The sequence below is a fragment of the Hippopotamus amphibius genome, chromosome 2 (assembly GCF_030028045.1).
Source record: "Hippopotamus amphibius kiboko isolate mHipAmp2 chromosome 2, mHipAmp2.hap2, whole genome shotgun sequence".
Classification (NCBI taxonomy): Eukaryota; Metazoa; Chordata; class Mammalia; order Artiodactyla; family Hippopotamidae; genus Hippopotamus; species Hippopotamus amphibius.
In genome coordinates this window covers 131,588,214-131,613,153 of record NC_080187.1, presented here as the reverse complement: position 1 = coordinate 131,613,153, position 24,940 = coordinate 131,588,214, and the positions used below count along the sequence as shown (strand labels likewise).

Here is a 24,940-nt window from a genome sequence, read left to right as displayed (position 1 = left end):
GTCAGTGTCTCCTGACATCACACCTGGATGCTTGGGCATGCCCGTCCTTAGGTGCCCACTGTACCCACACAGCCTGCTAGGTAGTGTCACTTCCTACATTATGTGGGAGTGCCCTGCTTATATGGAAATAATCTGTTAAGGGAGGCTGCCTAACTAACATCATGGTGAAGCAGACAAGCATGCTTAAAAAATTTAAAAATTCCAGCTCTCCCATTTAATAGCTGTGTGATCTTGAGCTTAGAAAAGCTATTTAATTTGTTTAAGTCTCAGTAATGGGGTAATATTAATACCTACTTCATAGCACTCCTGTGAGAATTAAATAAGATTTAAAACACTTCTACCACTCATTAATACTACATAAGCACACAATCAATATTAAATGACTTTTATTGTTTGACTAGACTGTAAGATAAGTGTTGGGACAGCTTGTGTCTTTGCTTTTGTACCCTAAGCATCTAGCACAGTGTCTTGCCCATTGCTTGTAATAATTTATTACTTGACTGTGCAACACAAATAGAGATGCTAATGCTTGAATATTTAAACCAATTGCAGAGGAAGCCTTCAGTCATTCAAATTCATTAAAATCAATTTATTTAATTTTACAGTTGATCTACTGTGTGTAAAGTATCTTATTAAATAATAATTCACTGTGAAATCTTTGGTAAGAGTTGAATAGATCAGAAAGAATATGATTATGTAAAAGATTTAATAAAGTGTGTGTGTGTGTATATTTAGAGAAACTAGCACTTTAAAAAATTCATTATTCTGAAAAAGTGGTCGAAAAGTTCTCTTTGTCAAATGCATCATGTAGGTCATTTATTAGTTTTAAAGATAATTTTGGGATACACGGTAAACTACTCTGAATTTATTGTGAAGAAACCCAAATTTTATAGTAATTAAAAATGTAATTATAACTAATAATCTATCTCATTTATTGAACCACAATAATTGGAATTACATTTATGGAACATTCCAAACAACCTATTTTGGTCTATTGCTTTCATGTTGTGGTTTCTATTGCCCCATCATTTTGTTGAAGAGAATACATCATTCACCTTTTGGTAAAATAAATGTTTCATGCTGGTCAGTGGGTAGTAAACAGATCCTATTTGGTCTGGTTCGTGCTGTCATTCTGTGCTTGCTTTTACAGTATGGTTAAAAGAGCAATAGCCTTAACACACAGGAGCTTTTTGTTCCATCTTCAGCCATGTGGACTGCATATGCCAGGGCCTTGAAGTTGAGAAAGAGAGAGAGAGAAGGGGGAAGAGAATTGGAATTTATGCAGGATGGCTAGCTTTTGCTAATTTTTAAGTAACAATACTTTGATCTGTGAGTCTGGAAGAAAAAAAAGGGAAACATTTTAGACACAGTACAGCACTTTAAAAAGCCACATGAAAAAGTTCTTTGTTGCTTTAGCATCTATGCAGATGGAAAACTTCCTTGCTTTATAAAGTTCACGAACTGGGCGATTTTCACACAGGAACTTAAAATAATATTACTGCATAATATGTTTATTGAAAACTATTGGTCCATTGAAATTAATAGAAGGACAAAACAAGCCAGCTTATTAGCTAGTAGATTTATGGCCTTTTCCAAAGTTAATTATTGAGTAAAGATTTTCTTTTTTAAGAATAGAAGAAATAGCTCAGAGCTTTTTCATGCAGAAAATACTTATATTTCAGCCTCATTATGATTAAAAATGCCATTCCATTGTGCTTGGGGTTTTGCCAGCTGACGGCTTTTTGTCCAGAGCACACTCACAGCCCTACTTGCGTAGCCTGTGACCTTACTGGGTGTTTAGGTGTCTTAGCTTTTGCGAGCAGGCTGTGCTGTGTTAGCTAAGCAAGGGTTGCCTGGTTCTCTTCAGAATCCTACACTCTGTTTTATGATCTTCACTTTATATTCAGGAGAGAGAGATAAAGAGACTAAGATGTGTTGAGTACCAGCTATTATGCAAGGGACCAAGCTTGGCATTATATACGTTGTTGAATCTTCATAACAAGCTCGTGACATAGGTATAATTTTCTTCATTTCACAGAGGAGGTAACAGGCTTGGAACGTTTGATTTGGAAAGCCAGGTTTCAGAATCAGGTCTGACTTCAAAGCCCACTATATCTTGTAATTTCAGTACTGCTTTTTCTTACTCTGTTTGAGATTGTGTTATTTGCAAAGTGTAAATGTCTGTATTAAATACTCTTGTCTGTGTGGTATTATACTGGCTATTGTATAATAGACTTGAACACAGCTGATTCATGTTTTCTTTCAGCTTTGGTAGAAAATAGTTCATTCCATTATGGGCATATATAAAAAATCATATTCCCCAAACAAATTGGTCAGGAGGTATAAAAAAAAATCTTTGGAATATTGAAAACCTGAGATAAGGTCTAAACCAAATAGCATTTTAAAATCATCAACTCTTCATTTTTTTCCTATAAAACTAGGATAGGAAAGAGACTGAACCATATAAGAAGTAGCAAGTGATATCTTTTATTTAACTCTTTATTGTGATCTTTGCATGTGGCTTCGTTTAATTTGCACAAGCTCTTTTGTGTATATTAGAGGAAAGAGGTGTTTCCTCTGTCATGTCCCATTTTGTGTCCTTGGCTCAGGGAGATTTTGTGTCTCTGGAGGCTGTTGCCTCCAACTCTTTTCTGTGCAATGAAAGTATAGAAAAGAGTACCTTTTGCTGCATGCTGAAGAGAATTCTCTCGTAATTGGCCTTCTACTTCCACTTCCCAATGTGTCACTAATAATGAGGATAATAATACCTGTCACATACTGGAGAAGGCTGTGTGCCAAGAATTCTGCTGGATAATTTATAAACTTTGTTAGTAATTTTCACTGAAATTAAGGGACAGCATTATTTTCCTCTTTATACAGATGAGGAAACTAAGGACATACATTTAGTAAACAGGATGAGGATTCAAACCCAAGTGCTCTGACTCTGAGACTGTGTTCCTGCTCCATTAATTACGGTCCTATACTCCTTACCATTGCATAAACTCAAGTAAAGAATCTTTCCCTGAAACCCCTACGGGCTCTGACAATCACATCTGGGACCAGAGCCCATTAGTATGTTATCAGTGAAGTTTCAATGTTTAGAAATTTCCAAAATTTTCTATATGCCTTTAAAGTCTGCAGATTTCTATACGTGATGAAAGGATTTGTGTACGTATCAGAGAAGTAGTGAAAAAATACAGAATAGGAATTTTTACTGTAATTTCGAGGACTTTTCGTTGCAAGTAGGTTCTGATATTTCTATGTATATTTTTTCCATCTATGTTTTATAAATTTGTAGCCTTTTATACCAGTAGATATGCTTATACATGTTTAAAAGTAGCAGTACACATTGTTGTGGTAATTATATATTCTTATGCTTAAAAAAATACTGTGTCGTGATTTAAATTTTACAGATTACTTTCACATTCAGTTTTACCAACTTGGTAAAGTTGAGGCGTTAGGCACTGTTATGCCATTTAACATATGTGTAAGCTGAGGCTCTGCCCACATGGCTAGTAAGTGAAAGAACAGACACATGCGATATGAACAGAATTCACACACACACACAAAAAGATGTAAAAATGGACCTCAGACACATTGAAAAAGGTTCACACTGATAATTAGAGAAATATAAATCCAGAATGACAAAAATTTTTAAAGAAGACAACATGTTTTAAAACTTGGTGAAACTGTGGGAAAACCAATGCTTGAAGGAAATGCAAATTGGTATAACTCCTCTGGAGGGAAATACCAAAGAATCTACACATTTACCTTTTAACCCAGCAAGTCCACTTGTAGGAATCTATGCTGCAGGTACACTTCCAGCCGTATAATTGTATATGTATACCTGGGTTAGTATACTCATATACATTTTGTAGATCTATCTACTTAGGTATCCTAGAAGCAATGGCACTCCCATACCAATGAGCACACCTAGCACTCAGATCTTGGTTTCTAAACACCATACCCCATTAAAAGGAATTAAGGCTCCTTGGAGAAGTAATTGATTTCAGGGCTAGTGCAGGGAAAATACAAGCTGAGCTTGGACTGTCTTGTGGTGCTGGAAAGTATGATGATATATCAAAAAAAGATGAAAACTTGTTGAAAGAACATAAGGACAAATTTTAAGTGTTCCTAATTGCAAAACTGGAACATTTTAACCAACACAATAAACAATAATGGTACTGGGTTTTTAGTCCTTACAATAAAATAAATATCCATGAATCCTTACTGATATAAAAATCAAATAAATAAATGGGGGAGAAAGGATGGCTCTTCCTTACAGAAGAATTCTAATTAATAAATGTAGAGAGAAAGATGGTAATTGAAATCACCACTAAATAAATACCATGTAATAATTGTTGCAAACAAGATCCATTGATGAATGCTAAAATTAATGGGTAAAATTTTGAGAAGGAACAGAATATTAGTATAGTCTCGGGGCTCTAGTAATCTGAAGACTTGACCTGGGGCTTCCAAGATGGTTTACTCACAGAACTGTCAGCTGGAGGTCTCATTTCCTCTCCAGCACATCTGCTGGAGGGCCCTCATGACAAGGGAGTTGTCTTCCTGAATGAGTGATCCAAGGGAGAGAGCAAAGAGGAAGCCACAATGCCTTTTGTGACTTACTCTGAAATCACAAATTCACACAGCACTTCTGTCTATTCTGTTTGTTAGGTATCTTAAAACCACCACACTGGGAAAGGATACCTCTAGCCAGTAGCTGGGTAATTCTTTACTCTCCCTAAGAGTTACCAACAGAAGTTGCAACAAAAGTTGCCTGTTCCCAGTGCTTCCAATTTTGGTTCCTCTTTTTGTAGCTTGCCCCAGTGCTATTCCTGGGCAAGATTACTGTGATAGGACTTGTAGTGGAAAAGAAGAGGTAATGTTCACCTTTTCCTACCCTCTTCCCTGACAAACCCTTCCTTACCTCAGTCTTATATTATCCTCCTCCCACTTAGTGTAACAAATTGTCCGGAAGCCATCTGTGAAACCGTAAGACTTTACACAAGCCTCTCTAATAGCAGTGATCATATTGTATTACAGTTATCATTTTCCATGTCTGTCCTCAATATCATATTCATATCTGAATCCCCAAGGCCTTCCATAGTGCCTAAAAGGTCCTTAATGGGTAAATGGGTTTTCTTTTGAAATGTAAATATGCTTAAGAACCACCTAATTTAGCTATCTGGGCCTTTGTCTTTCCTAACTGTAGAAGGACAGGGGAAAAGAGAGCTCCTTCAGCCTATTTCCTGTTTTTCACAAGCAGAACTATAGTTTGAAACTTTTCAAAAATTGAAAACTTCTCAAAGTTTCTGTTTATGCTCCAGGAGGCAGAGGGTTGGCAAGGCTACTGAGGACGCTGTTCTATGCCTCTGACCGTGAAGAGAAATAGCTGTGCCCTGTGAGTGATAGGAGTGGAAAGGAGAGCTGCTCGAACATTCTTGGGCACGCAGTAGACAGGAAGGGATGACCTCGACCCTGGGAGTGTCTCTGCTGCCTGTGTTGGCCAGAGATCCCCTTCAGTACTCTGTGCTTTGTTTCCTCACTAGCTCCTCCTCCAGTCTTTGCTTCCCCCCTTGCCCAGCTACTTCTGGGAAACTTCTGAATTCTCCCTCTTCCTGGCATTCTTGTTCCTATTGCAGATTCTCCTCTTTGGGGTCCCTTTCTCACCTCTTCCCATTCCTGGTACAAACCCATTCCTGTCCTGGCTCCCAGGCTGTAGGGCTCATCCATCCATCCACACCTCGCACCTCACTGCGGACTGGGGTTTGGGATTCCCTTTGCTTGTTCCTCCCCCTGCAGCCATGGGCAGTTCCATCCATTCCTACATCCACCTGGCTCCTGAGGCCCCGCCCAGCCAGGACCTGACTGATCCCTAGCCCTCCCTCACCCCTCCCATCTTTCTGCCCAAGGAAGGTGAGACACAGTAAATCCTGATACAGAGACAGAACTAGGCTTGTTTAGGCTGTCCTGCCAACTTAGTTTGTGTAACACTTTTTCCTGTGGAGAAAATTGAAACTAAATAAATGACCTATAACAAACTTAATAAATAAATAGAGATCGTTCATTAGAAGTCATAGATGGGACTTCCAGGTGGTCCAGTGGGTAAGACTCTGTGCTCCCAATTCAGGGGGCCCGGGTTCCATCCCTGGTCAGGGAACTAGATCCCGCATGCATGCTGCAACTAAGAAGCCCGAATGCCACAACGAACATCCCACATACCACAACTAAGACCTGGTGCAGCCAAAATAAATAAATAAAAATAAACCTTTAAAAAATAAATAAATGTCATAGAATTTTTATGTGGGAAGGAAATCTAATAATATTCCATTCCCAGTACTCATTTTACAGTTTAAATGCTCAGGGTTCATGTGGGTTGAGTAATTTTTCAACAGTTGTTTTCTGATGTAGAATCTCATATTGCAGCTGATATAATTTCACACCTAGTTAAATCTGCAACATTTTCTCTTCCAGAGTAGAAATTTTGAATTATTCTAGTATTATGTATTAAATTGTATGTTTCACATTATATTGGTATATATTTATAGAAATCATAGCACTTTTCTTTCTAATCCAGATTTAGGTCGATCTCGAGAACTGCAATATGTGTATGTGGATAACAACATTCACCTGAAAGGCTTGCCATCCTATCTGTACAACAAGGTCATCGGGTGCAGTGGGTAAGGCTGATGTCACATTTTATGCTATCACTCAACACTTTTGCTAGCTTCGTTTCTACTTCAATATTTAGTCCTGATAAAACTCAAAAATAGATGAACTACTTTTGATAATCCTGTTCAGGTTTATTTTGGGGCCTAACATGCTAAACTGAATGCCCTCAGAAGCCAAGAATATTGAGCAAGCAGTTTAGAGTACTGTACTTCGAGTGTAGTTAGTAAGCTGTAAATTTGGTCAGTAAGTCATTCCAGTCAAAAGGAAAATGAATCCATGCCTACCATTGTAGACTCAGTAGTATCAGTCACAGAAACTGGAGGAATCAACATTAATGGGAAAGCTTTTCCTTCTCTCCTCTCCACTGCAGTGACACTTTTACTACACTATCAACCCTAGTATCTAGGACTTTACCAATTGGAAATATTTAGAGCTCAACATTTGAAATAGTCCCTCTATTCAGGGACAAATCATGATTCTAGCAACCAAAACATGTTTCAGTTAAGAGGAAATGATAGGCTTTTACTTTCAGAGCAGCAGTGATCTTTCCTTTTCTGTTAGGCTTTTGGAAAGATGGCTTCAGCTTCTCCTTCTATAGCAGTGAGACAGAACCACCCTAGAGTGGTGTGGGCCTAACATAGGATAACTCAGCTGCCAGAACCCACTTTTGACGGGCCTCACTTTCCTCACGTAAGCAGCCAGTGGGACACCTTTGAGGCTACTTAGCCAGCATGTTGACTCTCTCCTCATAATTTCAAACATCCTGCATAACCTGGCTCATACTGTGTGTAGTTCTGGCAAGAAAAGGGATGACAATAAGCTTGTCATGGAGACAGCCATTCCCCTGCTGTCATGGCTTCGGGGATGGGCACTGAGCAGCAACTGCCCCAGAGCGGGTGATCCTAGGGGTGCTGGCCTTCCCCTGGGAAAGATTATACAGCTGTTATCTTGGAAGAGCCCTAGATGAGTTTAGTGCCTGTGTAGGCTGATGAAATACAGCCTAGAGGTATATTCCAGAACTTTCTGTGAAGCATAGATAATAGAATACATGGTGGAGGTTTTAGCTTAGTGATTTTTCTGCAGCTGATCTTGTGACAGCTGTGATACTACTCACTCATTTATCCTAATGAGCTCTTAAAAGATCCTATAATGTAGCCTAATTTTTTCAGGTGGTGACTAAAATGCCCTCAATCACCAAGATGCAGGGAATGATGCAAGCAGACTCCAAGGCTGAAGGCAATTTTTCCTGCACCAAAGCCTTCAGAGACTGCACTGAAATGTGATTTAAGTCTCTACCGCAATTAAGGAATAGCTCTTGAGATAAAAAGGCTTCTGCTTTGGTGTTTAGACATGGATGTTATTGACTGTCAGAAAGTTCTATTTGTGCAGAGTAGAGAGATAGATACAATTTATTTTATTTTAATTAATTTATTATTGTTTTGCTGCGCTGCGCAGCTTGCAGGATTTTAGTTCCCTGACCAGGGATCAAACCTGGGCACAAGGCAGTGAAAGCACCAAGTCCTAACCAGTGGACCACCAGGGAATTCCCCTTTTTTTTTTTTATTGATCTATTTTAATTTTTGACTTGGTATCTGGTAGCAGAGGTGGTGAATTTTATGAGAGCTCCAAATCTTTGAGAAAATAGGGCAAAATATGCACATTATTAGCAGATAGTCTACACTTTTTATTATTACTAGCATCTTCCTTTGGTAGTAGTAATAAGATAAATGAAATTATTAAAAGGACAGTCATCCAACAATCAGTTTGCTAATATTAATAGTTTTTAGAGTGTTGGCAGTCCCACATACAAATGAACCATGATCCAAAAGGTATTTTTAATCTGTTGGTTTAACTCAATTTATTTCTTATAAAAGCAATTCTGGTGCTTATACTCCTAGCCAGCTCATTAAAAGGTCATTTAACCCATTTTGCACCCCCCAAATTATACTTACTTATAAAATATTTCTGTGGCAAAAGTGTATTCAGAATTCTAATACATGGTGACTATTGAAGTCTTGGCCACAGAATTAGGGGGCGCCCTTCTTTTATCGCTTTTATCTGTTGTATATGTGCAAAGGGACTCTCCCATTCCAAGTTAAAGTGGGAGAGCTTTGGGAATAGGAGGGGCAAGGTGTAGAACAAGGTTCTAAGGTAAATCTTATATAAAGATAATAAGGTATTTGAGGCCTAGAAAGTGTACCTCTTGATACTGAACAAGGATCTTGGTTCAGTTGTTTGTTGAGTGTGTATTTATTAAGCAGCTACTCTGTTTGGTCACTGTCTAGACAATGGCCATACAGTGTAGGAGCCAAATGATTCACTACCTGCCTTCACGGACCTCATAATCTAGCTAAGGATCCAAGTGGACAGTCAATGATTAAACAAACTCAGTGCTTATTCCCTCCAAGGAGATGATATTTAAGCTGAGAACCGAAGATTCAGCACACTTGGTTCTCCACCACCATCACGTTTCTTCTAGCCCAGAGGTAGATCTGGAATAAGGAACACACCAACTCCTGCTGTACTGTACTTTCTCTGAAACAATTGTATTACCCTTTTCTGATTAACAGTCTAAGAAAATTCGAACAAAATGAATATAGCTTTAGGGACCCGTGGCACAATATAAAAAAGTCTGAGATGTGTATATATATATATATTCACATCTCAGAAGGAAAATAGAGAATCAAGTGTAAAACATAAAAAGGTATAAAAATAGCAAATGTTGCACAGTTTCAAGAAATCTCAGAAGTCTCACAAAATTATCTTTGATATTCATAGAAATGTGAATAAAGTTAGCGCCTCATTGTATGTTCATTTATTTGTGAAATAATTATTGAATATTAGCTAGCAAGTCAGCACTGTGCTAATAATTGTGGAAAAGATAATTAAGATGTTTATCCTAATACACAAAAGTACCTGTAATACAAAAAATAAGTAACCTAAGAGAAAAGTAGAGTAGTGAAAATTTAGAGCACAGGACTGCCTTTTTATGACCTAGCTTTGGAGTCACACACCGCCATTTCTGTTACATCCTATTGATTGCACGGGTTACCGCTCTTCATTGTGGGAGGAGACTACCAGGAGGGGAGGAGCATGGGAGGCGTCCTAGAGGATGGCTCTCACAGATTCCTTGCATTCACGCTCTTTGCTAGCCTCTTGGAAAACTATGATTTTTATTTTGTCTGAATCTTTCTGATTGTTACTACAGACATAAATGTCTTCAGTTCTTCCATATTTTACCTTGAAAGAGAAGTCCCTCCCATGTTAGAATTTTAAAGAGTGGTAATTGGCACATTTTCTTACTCAGGAGAGCTTAATGGTAAAAGTGGCCCTATACCAGAGTTATTTTTTCCGTTGTCTGATTATACGAGAAAAAGAAAACTAAGCCACTGCTTTGCTTTTTCTTATATAAATAAGCAGTTATGTGGGGGTTGGGGTGGGATGAATTGGGAGATTGGGATTGACATATATACATTAATATGTATAAAATAGATGGCTAATAAGAAAAAAATCAAATTGTACACTTTAAACGTACGCAGTTTATCGTATGTCAATTTTATCTCAATGAAACTCTTTTTAAAAGAAAAACATAAGCTATTGTAGCTGGATTTGGGTACAGATTGGATAAATGATTTGGTTAAATGGTTTGTTAACCACTCAAGATAACAGAGTTGTCTATATGAGAAATACATTCCGAGTTCTGAGTTACATCAACAAACTAGAAAATATCCTTTGGATCACAGTCCATTTTTGTGTGTGGGCTGCCTAAGCAGCCTAGCTACAGATGAAAAACACTGAGGTGTGATTTGAGCTATCACTCAAGAGACAGGGTTTGTAGTTTGATTCCAATTCAGTAATTAATTGCTTAATAAAACAAAAATATTAACACTCCTTTTAAGGTTTAGAGGAATGTAACACAATACAGAGTGTCCACAATATAACTTTCCAAATGTCCAGGGTACAATCCCATATTACATAACATTTGAAGAATAAAGAAAATATGACCTAGTGTCAAGAAAAGTAAAAACTTTCCTCAGCAAGCTTAACACAGAATGGTATAAGAGAGGAAATGTCAGTGGACTTGGAGGTAGATCAATAGAAATGATTCCATCTGAAGAACACAGAGGAAAGAAGATTGAAAATGAGAATGAACATCAGACTCATCAGGGACCTGCCAGACAATGTAAAAAAGCTGGCGTTTGCCATCCCAGGAGGAGAAGAGAAAGCGAATGGGGCAGCAACAACAACAAAATTGTTTGGAGAAATACTGTCCAAAAATTTGCCAAATATGATGAAAGACATAAATTTACATTTTCAAGAAACTCAGTGAACTGTAAGCAATATAGATTACAAAGAAAATCATGCCCAGGCAAAGCTGCTGAAAACCAAAGAGAAAAAGAAAATCTTGAAAGCAACCAGAGAAAAATGACAAACTACATACAAAGAAATAATTCAAAAGACCGTTGCCTTCTCATCAGAAATTAGGAAAGCCAGAAATCAGTGGAGCGATATTTTTAAAGTGCTAAAGAAAAAAACCAGTCAACTTAGCAACCAGCAAAAATACCCTTTAAGAATGTAAGTAAATGAATGCATTCTCAGATGGAACAAAACTAAGCCTTACAGAGGCTCTGCCAAGAGGACAGACACTTTATCCAAACCAAGGCTTATTCTATCAGGGTGGCATCTTTTCTTTCCTTTTCCACATTCATCTTTCCTTTTCCATCTCCCCTTTCCTTTTCCTCTTATTTTAAGCTGAAAAAAACTTTTTTTGCTAAAAAGGGTTAATCTGGTACATTTCCCCCCAACAATGAGCATGTGGATGACAATGTATTTTCTGAAGTATAAAAGATAGTTATTTGGGTTCTTTTGGTAAGGGAATTTAAACTAATTCTTTACTCTTAACACTTTGGTTGGTGGAATGGTAAGTTTGAAAATGCATATGAATTAATTTGCTAAATCACACACATGTTTTGGAGCATAATCTCAGCGGCAAAATGATGTTACTATTCATTTAACTTGTTTAGGTTTAAATGTTGAATGGCAGCTCTGAAAACATTGAGATGAAAGGGAATTGTGATAATTGTTATAAATTATCTATGTGACTAAGCCAAGGGTCCTAACATTTGTAACAGATTTCAACTTATTTTAATAACTCATGTAAGGGTTCTAATGTACAGTCTTTTTTGTAATCACCTCAGCATTTATTCTAAAGTAATAAAAACTATTGAGTTAGAAATCAAAGATACCAAGGCTTAATAATTGCCAGCCAATAGTTATTTTATTGTGAACTGAACATATCATGGAGCTTCCATCCCTCTTTACTGACAGTTCATTTCATGATTACTTCTTATTGAGATGAGTGACACTAGCTTTCAAAACAGGTACCTTTCCAGTCTTCTCTCCCATTTTATTCTCTTCCATGGACCTGACACTCTAGCCACTAGAACTGTTTGTGTAACCCCATCTGCCCTATGCATTCACAGAGCTGAATCCCTGTTCCCTTTCCCCAGAATATCATCATGTTAATCTTAGTTTTCAACAGTAGATACCTTCACAGCAACATCTAGACGAGCGTTTGACCAAATATCTGGATACTGTGGCCTAGCCAAGTTAATACAAAAATTTAACCATCACACCATGTATATTACCCCCAGAAAATAATTTATTATAATAATAAAAAGAATGCACAGCTATAAACATTGCTTAACCTTTATTGTGTACCGGGCAGTGTAGTCATTGATTTGTCTGCATGTTGCATATAATCCTCCCTATCATCCCTATCTTAGAAATGAAGAAACTGGAGCTCAGAGAGATTAAGTAAAGTGTCCCGGGTCACAAAGCTAGGGGGTGACAGAGTTATCATCTGCTTTATTGTCCACGCTCTTAACCACTGTACTGCATACACTGTCTCCCTCTTCTGCTTGGTCTAGAATCACCTCTCTACGTCTGAGCTCCTCTGCTAGCTTCTTGAGAGCAGGGATGAAAAACACCGGGGTAGATATTTCGTCTCTGATGAGGTCAAAGGAGGTTGGCCATGGCCAGCAGAAAGATTCCTAACCCGTGTGAATTCCTCCCTTGCAGCCTGCATGCTACATAGCAGCAGCTCTTCTCCAGTGTTAAGTAGAGAAGGCATTTAATGGAAGTATCGTAAAATGCATTTAATTGACTGTTCGTAGCCAATGGTGAAGTGTAGGAACTTCTGCTCATTGTCAAAGGGAAATTAGACCTTATATAAAATGAGGACCCACTTACTTGCTGATGTGAGTCTTTTCAGCGGTTTCTGTCAGAAACCTATCTTTCTAATTATTGGAGACAGAGAAAGCATTGGGAAAGGTCTGGCCTTCAGTTTTCTAAACCTTTATTTGTTATTGTTAAATCCTTCAGACAGTGCTTGTAGAGTTCATCAACAACTGTAAGGTTAAGAAGCAGCAGCTGTTAAGGCAATAACAGTATGAAGTAATTATTCATGAATCATTGCTTGCTTTTTACCCTATATTTTTATTATTCGATGGTTTTGCTCAGGATTCTCATACTAAAGTATGGCTATAAAGTTAGGAAGCAAATAATGTGCTTTACCATGAGTATTAGGCTTCTCCATAGCAACAGAACCAATAGAGTGAGGGGGGAGCACTGAAAGGGAGAGGGAGATTGATTTATTTTAAGGAATTGGCTCATATGATTGTGGGCGCTGGCAAATCTGAAAGTTACAGAGCAGGCTAGAGACCCAGGGAAGAGCTGATGTGGCAGCTTGAGTCTAAAGACAGTCTGGAGGCAGAATTTTTCCTTGGGAGACCTCAGTCTTTTCCTCTTAAAGGCCTTCAACTGATTAGACAAGGCCCACTCAGTATCATAGAGGGTAATCAGCTTTACTCAAAGTCCGCTGATTTAAATGTTAATCTCATCTTAAAAATACCTTTGCAGAAACATCTGGACTGGTGTTTGACCAAATATCTGGGTGCCATGGCCTAGCCAAGTTGATACAAAAATTTAATCATCACACCATGTATTGTTGTATATCATCAAAAGAATCATTTATTATGTGTTTGCCTGTGTTTCCAGACTTAGTGGCCATACTTCCTAATAGCATTTCTGGATGTGATCCTCTCACCTTAATTTTCTCCATATTAAGAAACAAACTAATTATAAAGTAAAATTTAAACTTATTTCCTCATCCTCACAAAATGGTTTATAAGGGTAGTGCCTGTTTCACCCACAGAAACACTCATACAAAGTCACAGTTGTGCTACTACAGACTCTCATGCTTAAGTGATCACATGGGGTCAACAGAGGTTTCGAAAGAGGAATGAAGCAAAGTAGCAAATCAAAGAAAAACATTGAGAAGAATTTCATATAAATTTTCACACTAGTTGACAGGCCACTGTGCAGCTGGTTTGCACTAGTGTGCCCATACTAGCTGTTAAATTATTGACAGTATTTAAGTTTTTCTACAAAAGTTAATGAATAGCTATTGAACTGAAAGCCCCTGAGGTCCCCCACTGCTGTGTCTACCCTACCTCTAAGATCTCCCCATAATCCAGCAACTAAAAGGCTAATGACTAACAGAACAGAGGGCTCTAGGACTGTGCTTTAGCACAATGGTACTGTATGTTGGTTTTTTGCTTGTTTTATTAAACTATAATTTATATACAGAAAAGTTCACCCTTTTTAGTGTGTAATGCTGTGAATTTTGACAAATGCATACAGTTGTATAGCCACCACTGTAATCAAGGTTTAGAATGGTTCATTCACCCCCAAAATGTCCGCATGTCCCTTTAAAGTGAACCTCTCTTCTCCAGGAGACACCTCAGCCCCTGAAAACAGGGGTGTGTTTTGTGTCCCTATATTTTACCTTTTCCAGAATGTCATATTTCCAGAAATGATATGGGCTGCTGCAGACATTCATGTCTGGGGTTTTGTGTGAACATAATTTCATTCCACTTGGGTAATACCTAAGAATGTATTCGTGGGGTTATGTGAGTGTATGTTTAACTTTACTAAAAACTGGCAAACTATTTTCCAGCATAGCTGTGCTATTTTGTATTTCATAAGAGTTCTCGTCAGTTTTTTTTCTCTCTCAGACATTCTGGTGAGTGGGTAATATCTCGTGGTTTTAATTTGCATTTCTCTAATGACTGTTGGTGTTGAACAGCTCTTCGTGTGCTTATTTGCCATCCATGTACAGTTGACCCTTGAACAGTGTGGGGGTTGGGGCGGACCCCAGCACAGTCCAAAATCCACGTATAGCGTATAGTCATTCCTCTGTATCTGAGGTTCCTCTCTGTCTGCGATTCCACATCTGTGGATTCAGCCAGCCTCGGATCGTGTAGTTTTGTAGTACTTATTATTGAAAAAAACCCACATTTAAGTGGACCCATACAATTCAAACCATGTTGTTCAAGGGTCAGCTGATTCTTTGGTGAAGCGTATTCCAATCTTTTTCCCATTTTAAAAAAATTGGATTGTTTGGGCTTTTTATTGTTGAGTTTTGAGAGTTCTTTATATATATTCTGAATACATGTTGCTCATCAGATATGTGATTTGCAGATATTTTCTCCCAGTCTGTGGCTTGTCTGTCATTCTCTTAACAGATTTAACTAGCCTGTATTGTGGTTCTTCATAGTTCACCACTGATAAACACACAACTCAAGATGTAGTTAATCCATAAATGAGACATTTTCCAAAAATCCATTTGATAGATTACTGTCATTTTCCTAACTAACCATTTCCTTAGATGTTGCCATCCTAGTGGGTAACCAAAGGCAGATATTTGTGATACTTATGTCTTTAGCACATCTCCTGCTCCTGAGACAGACTGGACCCTTGCGAGCTACCCCAAAATTGTGTCCTTTTTGGCACCATATGGTGACTCCATACTTTTTTTGCCATTTCCTTTTTATCTATTCTCCTTCAAATTTCTTTCCCTATGTGTGAAGACTCAAAACAACCAATCTGTATTTGGAACTGCTTACGTACCAGTGTAGAACTGCTAGAAAGAAGAGGAACCTGATCACATTCGATGAGTTAACAACAAAAGAACTCCCATAATACAGTTAGATAATGCGTGATTTAGAAACATCAAATGTTGTGATGTATCATCGGTAAAAGAGGATGTCAAGGAAAGACATTATAAAGGAATTAGATTTGGAAAAGTGTAAAATTTGTACCTGGAATGACAGGATATAGAAAATTCCAGGCCCAGTTTGGCCTGTAGGCAAGAATAGCCATGGCTCATTGAATACAGTGTTGCCTAGGTAAGGGGTATGATTCAGAATCCACAAGAAAATGGTAAGGCCAACAGCATCCATGGGTACCTTTCTGCTTAAGTTCTCATAGTTTTCTGCGTACAGGTCTTTTACCTCCTTAGTTAGGTTTATTCCTGGGTATTTTATTCTTTTTGTTGAAGTGGTGAATGGGATTGTTTCCTTAATTTCTCTTTCTGATCTTTCATTGTTAGTGTATAGGAATGCAAGAGATTTCTGTGTGTTAATTTTGTATCCTGCAAGTTTACAAAATTCATTGATTAGCTCAAGTAGTTTTCTAGTGGCATCTTTAGGATTTTCTATGTATAGTATCATGTCATCTGCAAACAGTGACAGTTTTAATTCTCTTTTCAAATTTGGATTCCTTTTATTTCTTTTTCTTCTCTGATTGGTGTGGCTAGGACTTCCAAAACCATGTTGAATAGTAGTGGCGAAAGTGGACATCTTTTTCTTGTTCCTGATCTTAGAGGGAATGCTTTCAGTTTTTCACCATTGAAAATGATGTTTGCTGTAGGTTTGTCATATGTGGCCTTTATTATGTTGAGGTAGGTTCCCTCTATGCCAACTTTCTGGAGAGTTTTTATCATAAATGAGTGTTGAATTTTGTCAAAAGCTTTTTCTGCATCTGTTTTTGGTTTTTATTCTTCAATTTGTGAATATGGTGTATCACCTTGATTGATTTGCATATATTGAAGAATCCTTGAATCCCTGGGATAAATCCCACTTGATCATGGTGTATGATCCTTTTAATGTGTTGTTGGAGTCTGTTGGCTAGCATTTTGCTGAGGATTTTTGCATCTAAATTCATTAGTGATATTGGTCTGTAATTTTCTCTTTTTTTATAGTATCTTTGTCTGGTTTTGGTATCAGGGTAATGGTGGCCTCATAGAGTGAGTTTGGGAGTGTTCCTTCCTCTGCAATTTTTTGGAAGAGTTTGAGAAGGATGGGTGTTAGCTCTTCTCTAAGTGTTTGATACAATTCACTTGTGAAGCCATCTGGTCCTGGACTTTTGTTTGCTGGAAGATTTTTAATCACAGTTTCAGTTTCATTACTTGTGATTGGTCTGTTCATATTTTCTGTTTCTTCCTGATTCAGTCTTGGAAGGTTATCCTCTCTAAGAACTTATCCACTTCTTCCAGGTTGTCCATTTTTTTGGCATACAGTTGCTTGTAGTAGTCTCTTATGATACTTTTTATTTCCGTGGTATCCGTTGTAACTTCTCCTGTTTCCTTTCTAATTTTATTGATTTGAGTCCTTTCCCTATTTTTCTTTATGAGTCTTGCTAAAGGTTTATCAATTTTGTTTACCTTTTCAAAGAACCAGCTTTTCCTTTTGATTTTTGCTACTGTTTTCTTTGTTTCTATTTCATTTATTTCCGCTCTGATCTTCATGATTTCGCTCCTTCTACTAACTTTGGGTTTTGTTTGTTATTCTTTTTCTAGTTTCTTTAGGTATAAGGTTAGATTGTTTATTTGGAATTTTTCTTGTTTCTTGAGGTAGGATTGTATTGCTGTAAACTTCCCTCTTACAACTGCTTTTGCTGAGATTGTCATGTTTTCATTGTCAATTGTCTCTAGATATTTTTTGATTTCCTCTTTGATTTCTTCAGTGATCTCTTAGTTATTTAGTAACATATTGTATAGCCTCCATGTGTTTGGGTTTTTTACAGTTTTTTCCCTGTAATTGATTTCTAATCTTATAGCATTGTGGTTAGAAAAGATGCTTGATATGATTTCAATTTTCTTAAATTTACCAAGGCTTGATTTGTGACCCAAGATGTGATGTATCCTGGAGAATGTTCTGCGTGTACTTGAGAAGAAAGTGTAATCTGCTGTTTTTTGATTGAATGTCCTATAAATATCAATTAAATCTATCTGGTCTTTTGTGTCATTTAAAGCTTGTGTTTCCTTATTAATTTTCTCTCTAGATGATCTGTCCATTGGTGTAGGTGTGGTGTTAAAGTCCCCTACTGTTATTTTGTTACCATCAATTTTCTTTTTTATAGTTGTTAGCATTTGCCTTATGTATTGAGGTGCTCCTATATATATTTATAATTGTTATCTCTTCTTCTTGGATTGACCCCTTGATCATTATGTAGTGTCCTTTCTTGTCTCTTACAACATTCTTTATTTTAAAGTCTATTTTATCTGATATGAGTATTGCTACTCCAGCTTTCTTTTGATTTCCATATGCATAGAATATCTTTTTCCATCCCCTCACTTTCAGTCTGTATGTGTCCCTAGGTCTGAAATGGCTCTCTTATAGACAGCATGTATATGGGTCTTGTTTTTGTATCCATTCAGCCAGTCTCTGTCTTTTGGTTGGAGCATTAGTCCATTTACATTCAAGGTAATTATCAATATGTATGTTCCTATTACCATTTTCTTAATTGTTTTCTTTTTGTTTTTGTAGATCCTTTTATTCTCTTGTGTTTCCCACTTAGAGAAGTTCCTTTAGCATTTGTTGTAGGGCTGGTTTGGTGGTGCTGAATTCTCTTAGCTGTTGCTTGTCTGTAAAGCTTTTGATTTCTTCATCGAAGAGATCCTTGCTGGGTAGCATATTTCTTGGTGTTAGTTTCTTCCCTTTCATCACTTTAAATATATCGTGCCACTCCCTTCTGGTTTGCAGAGTTTCTGCTGAGAAATCAGCTGTTCACCTTATGGGAGTTCCCTTGTATGTCATTTGTCGTTTTTCTGTTGTTGCTTTTAATAATTTTTCTTTGTCTTTAATTTTTGTCAGTTTGACTACTGTGTGTCTTGGTGTGCTTCTCCTTGGGTTTATCCTGCCTGGGACTCTCTGTGCTTCCTGGACTTGGGTGACTGTTTCCTTTCCCATGTTAGGGAAGTTTTCAACTATAATCTCTTCAAATATTTTCCTGAGTCCTTGCTCTCTCTCTTCTCCTTCTGGGACCCCTGTAGTGCTCATGTTGGTGTGCTTAATGTTGTCCCAGAGGTCTCTTAGGCTGTCTTCAGTTCTTTTCATTCTTTTTTCTTTATCCTGTTCCATGGCAGTGATTTCCACCATTCTGTCTTCCAGATCACTTATCCATTCTTCTACCTCAGTTATTCTGCTATTGGTTCCTTCTAGTGTATTTTTCATTTCAGTTATTGTATTGTTTATCTCTGTTTGTTCTTTAATTCTTCTAGGTCTTTGTTAAACTTTTCTTGCATCTTTTCAATCTTTGCATCCAGTCTTTTTCTGAGGTCCAGGATCATCTTCACTATCACTATTCTGAATTCTTTTTCTGGAAGGTTGCCTATCTCCACTTTATTTAGATGTTTTTCTGGCATTTTATCTTGTTCCTTCATCTGGTACAAAGTCCTCTGCTTTTTCATTTTCTCTGTCTTTCTGTGGCTGTGGTTTTCGTTCCACAGGCTGCAGGATTATAGTTCTTCTTGCTACTGCTATCTGCTCTCTGATAGATGAGGCTATCTAAGAGGCTTGTGCATGCTTCCTGATGGGAGGGACTGGTGGTAGGTAGAGCTGGGTGTTGCTCTGGTAGGCAGAGATCAGTAAAAACTTTAATCTGCTTGTCTGCTGATGGGTGGGGCTGTCCCACCCTGTTGGTCATTTGGCCTGAGGCAACCCAGCACTGGTCCGGGAAGGCTCATGCCAATGAGCACTTCCCACAGCCCCTGCCACCAGCATCCCTGTCCCGGTGGTGAGCCACAGCCACCTCCTGGCTCTGCAGGCAACCCTCTTAACACCAACAGGTAGGTCTGGTTCAGTCTCCTGTAGCATCACTGGTCCTTCCCCCTGGGTCCTACTGTTCACACTGCTTTTTGTGTGCCCTCCAAGAGTGGAGTCTCTGTTTCCCTTCCCCCAGTCCTGTGGAAGTCCTGCAATCAAATCCTGCTGGCCTTCAAATTCTGATTCTCTAGGGATTCCTCCTCTTGTTGCCAGACCCCCAGGCTGGGAAGCCTGTTGTGGGACTCAGAACCCTCACTCCAGTGAGTAGACTTCTGTGGTATAACCGTTTTCCAGTTTGTGAGTTGCCCACCCAGCAGTTATGGGCTTTGATTTTATTGCGATTGTGCCCCTCCTACAGTCTCATCGTGGCTTCTCCTTTGTCTCTGGATGTGGGGTGTCTTTTTTGGTGAGTTCCAGTGTCTTCCTGTGGATGATTTTTCAGCAGTTAGTTGTGATTCCAGTGCTCTTGCAGAAGAGAGTGCGTGTCCTTCTACTCCACCATCTTGAACCAAATCAATTCCGATTTCTTATAAATCATGTCATAGCCAGCAATTTGAATAAGCTTAGGAGTGGATTCTTCCCCACAGCCCTCCAGGTGAGAACTCAGCCTAGCTGACAACTTGATTTCAGCCTTGTGCACAGAGAACCCAGGTATGCTGTGCCTGACCTCTAATTATTAGTGGAAACACTCTTAAGTTCTCTCCCTTTTGCATCAACTAAGGTAAGAGGGTCATTTCTTAAAATTTGACTAGAAAGCTTTCATATTTTGACCCTGCATATCAGTGTAAATATCATTCACTTAAAAAATAACATTTCCAACAATTTTGAAGCCCTTGTATGGTTCTCTTCCATGTATGCTCCTTCTTCTCCAGGGTTAGCCATTATTCTGAATTTTGTATTTATCATTCATTTTCTGAATTATAATTTCAATATAAGTAAATATGTCCCCATATAGTGTAGTGTCAAGTTTTGTATCTTTTCTTTCACTTTGTGTAAGTTGAATGATGCTGTACGTATTCCTCTACTGTATACTTCCTTCACATAACATTTTGTTTTTATTCTGCACCTTCTCCACCATTTTTCTGCTTCCATATAGAGAAAACTCTTTGAAAGAGATGTGTATACTCACTTTCTCCACTTCTTTCTATTCTTTCATAACCCACACCAGTTAGGCTTTTATCCCCAATTCTACATTGACATATGATAAATTGCACACGTATAAAGTGTGTATATATATATATATATATATATATATATATCTCATTTGAGACGTCTTGGCATATATATGTATACACACATACATACATACCTCTGAAACCATCACTGCAATTAAGATAATAAACATATCCACCACCCCCAAAGTTTCCTCATGCCTCTTGGTAATCCTTCCTTCCTTCTCTTCATCCTATCTCCAGGCAACCATTGATCTGTGTTCTGTCACTGTTGATTAGTTTGTATCTTCTTGAGTTTTATATGAATAGAATCAAACAGTATATACTCTGTGTTGCTCTGGTTTCTTTCACTCAGCGTAGGGATTTGGAGATTTATACGTGATATAGCATGGAACAATAGTTCCTGTTTTTATTGTTATGTAGAGTTCCATTGTATGGATATATCACAGGTTGTTCCCATTCACTTGTCCATGGACATTTGTGTTGGTTCTAGTTTTTGCCTTTATTACAGGTAAAATTGCTATGAACATATGCAGACTATCTTTTAAAATTCCTAGACTTAAATTTCCTTAGATAAATGCCTAGGAGTGGAGTATCTGGATCATATAGTACATATATATTTAATTTTTGAAAGAACTGCCAAACTTTAAAAGAATAACTGTACCATTTTACATTCCTGCCTATAATATAAGAAATTTTTTCGTACTTGCATATATTTGCCAACACTCTGAATAGTCAGTCTTAAATTTTATCCTAGGTGTGTAGTGATATTTCCATTTTTGTTGGTTTTTGTTTGTTTTTTGTTTTTTGGCTGCACTGAGTCTTCGATGCTGTGTGTGGGCTTTCTCTAGCTGTGGTGAGTGGGGACTACTCTTCATTGTGGTGTGCAGACTTCTCATTGCAGTGGCTTCTCTTGTTGTGAAGCACAGGCTCTAGGTACACAGGCTTCAGTAGTTGTGGCATGCAGGCTCAGTAGTTGTGGTGCACGGACTTAGTTGCTCCACAACATGTGGGATCTTCCCAGACGTGGGATCGAACCCATGTCCCCTGCATTGGCAGGTGGATTCTGTGCCACCAGGGAAGTAATTTCCCTAGTGAATAAGGGTGTACATCTTTTTATGTTTAATTTCCAAGTCTTTCTCCCATTTTTTTCCTGAGTGCTTATGTTCTTATTGAGTTTTGAAAATTCTCTGTAGATTCTGGATAAAAGTCCTTTATTGTCTATATGCTTTGCAAGTATCTTCTCCCAGTCTATGGCTTACCTTTTCATTTTTTTCACAGGGCCTTTTGGTGAGCAGACATTTTTTATTTTGAAAAGTCCAGTTTATCGATTTTTTCCTTCATGGATCTTGCTTTTAGTGTAACCCAAATCACAAAGGTTTTCTTCTATGTTGTCTTCTAGAATTTTTAAGGAACTAGGTTTACATTTAGGGCTATGATTCATTTGTAGTTAATTTTTGTATATGGTACAAGGTATGGTTGAAGTTCCTTTTTTTTACACCATTTGTTTAAAATACTATCCTTTCTCTACTGTATTTCCTTTGTACCTTAGTTGAAAATTTGTTGTCCATATATGTGTGGGTCTATTTCTGGATACCCTGTGCTCCATTGATCTATTTGTCTGTTTTGACACCAATACCACATTGTCTTGATTGTGATAGTTATAATAAGTCTTAAAATGAAAAAAAAAATTACTATTCTAGCTGCTTTGCATTTCTATATAAATTTTATGATTGGATTCTATATAAATTTTAGAATCAAAAGTTCAATTTATATGTATATTTCTAAAAGCTTGTGATTTTTAATTGCATTGAATCTATAGATCAATTTGAGGAGAATTAACATCTTAACAATATTGAGTCTCCCAGCCCATGCTCACAATAATTACTTAATTACTCTGCATTTTTTTGTAGGGTTCAGTGTATATGTCTTAGACATTTTTTGTCAGATTTAATCCCTAAGTATTTCATATTTTTCATAGTATTAATATATGGTATATAAAGTTTTTTAAATTTCCAATTGTTTATTGCAACCATATAGGAATACAAATGATTTTGTATAACTGATCTTATATCCTCCAAACTTGCCAAGCTCACTTATTAGTTCTAGTAGGTTTTTTGTAAATTATATTGGACTTTCTATGTACAGTCATGTCTCACAGGAAGAAAGACAGTTTTACTTCTTCCTTTCAAATCTGGTTGCCTTTTATTTCTTTTTCTTTCTTTATTGTACTGGTTAGAAGCTCCAGTACAGTGTTAAACAGAAGTAGTGAGAACAGACATGTTTGTCTTGCTGAACTTATGGGGAAAACAGTCTTTCAGCATTAAGTATAATATTGACTTTTTTTTTTTTCATTCAAATGCTTTATCAGATTAGTAAATTCCCTTTTATCCCTAGTTTGCTGAGAGTTTTTTAAATTGCAGATGGGTGTTGAATCTTGTTAGACCCTTTTTCTTCATCTGTTGAAATGATTATGTGGTTATTCTTTTTTAGATTTTTAAGGTTAATACAGTCTTGATTAATAAGATAAACTTTATTTGGTCATAGTGAGTTTATACATTGTTAAATTCAATTTGTTAAAATTTTGTTTAGACCTTTTCTGTCTATGTTCATGAGTGATACTGGTTATTTCTCTTTTCTTGTTGTGTTCATCTCGTTTTGGTATCAGGATAATGCTGGCTTCATAGAATGGTTGGGAAGTATTCCAGTCTTTTAACTACGAGTTCAACTTCATTAATAAATGTAGGGCTGTTCAACTTCTCTGTATCTTGAGTGAGCTTTGCTAATTTTTGTCCTTCAAGGACTTTGTATTAACTTAAAGTTGCTTCTCACCTTTTTATTACCTGTATAAACTGGGCAGTATCTCCTTTCTCATTTCTGATATTGGTAATTTGTGTCTTCTCTCTGATTAGTCTAGTTTGAGATTTATCGATTTTATTGCTCTTCTCAAAGTTCCAGCTTTTGTTTTCATTGATTTCTCTCTATTCCTGTTTTCTGTGTCATTGATTTTCTTGGTGCTCTTTATTATTTCTTCTTTTTTATTTACTTAGGGCTTAATTTTCTCTCTTATTTCTGGGTTCTTTAGGTGAGAGCTATGCAACATGTCCTTCTTCTATGCAGTAACTATAATTATTGTTATAATGGCTTTTTCTGCTGGTTTTAACATCTATCTTGGTTGTTTTCAGTTGCATGAATTTTTTCCTCATTTAGGTCATATTTTCCTGCTTTTTGAAAAGCCTGGTAATTTTTGGTTAGATGCCAGACAGTGTGAATTTTACAATGTTGAGTGCTGGATATTTTTGTATTCATATAACTATTCTTGATATGTTCTGGGATACATTTAAGTTAACTGGAAACAGTTTAATCTTTTCAGATAAAGCTCTTAAAGATTTGTTAGGTGGGAATGGAATGGTGTTCAGACTAGCACTAGTTATTCACCACGACTGAGATAAGACCTTTTTGTGCAGTCTACTCAATGCCCCTTGAATATGAAGTTCACGTCTGACTGATAAGAGCAGGCACTATTTCCAACTGTTGGACACTGTTACCTTTAATCTTTTCAACTCGTCTTTTTTCCAGCCTCACGTCGTTTCCTCATATGTGCTGATCAGTACACATCTGAACACTCAAGGGGAACCTTCTGCAAATCTCCAGGGTTCTCTCTCTGTACATCTGTCTCCCCTAAGGTTCTCTGTCCTGTGAATTCTTACTGCTTTGGACTCCCTGAACTCTTTAGTTCCCTGTCCTCAATTTAGGGTACCTACCAGGCTGTGACTGAGTTCCCCTTCCCTGAGTTTACTCTTCCCTTCAATCAAGTCTCTGCCCAAATGTCACCTGCTCGGAAAGACTTTCTTTGATTATATTATCTAAAGTAGTACAGCTCTCATTCCCCTCTTTATTTTAGCATATGTTTCTCTTTTGTCTGTCTCTCCTCACTATAATAAGCCCAATTCTGATCTTAAGTGTGTACCTAACAGAATTTTATGCTCGTATGTATCAAATAATATATGTAACAGTGTTCATAATAGCCCCCCACTGGAAACAACTCATGTTTACTGGTACTGCACAGCACTGGAAATGAATAAACTATCGTAGACACAATAGCATGGATGCATACCAGAAAGGTGGTGTTGGCAAAAAGAG

General features: G+C 37.4%; 1 protein-coding gene across 4 annotated transcripts in view; it reads left to right on the top strand.

Annotated features, from left to right (window-relative positions):
* LRRC28 (leucine rich repeat containing 28) overlaps positions 1–24,940 on the top strand; it is a 172,549-nt gene that overhangs the window by 98,928 nt on the left and 48,681 nt on the right. For all 4 annotated transcript variants that reach the window (XM_057721441.1, XM_057721440.1, XM_057721442.1 and 1 more), the window contains exon 7: positions 6,581–6,683. In XM_057721441.1, coding sequence (XP_057577424.1) covers positions 6,581–6,683 — 103 coding nt within the window. The remainder of the gene's footprint in view (positions 1–6,580; positions 6,684–24,940) is intronic.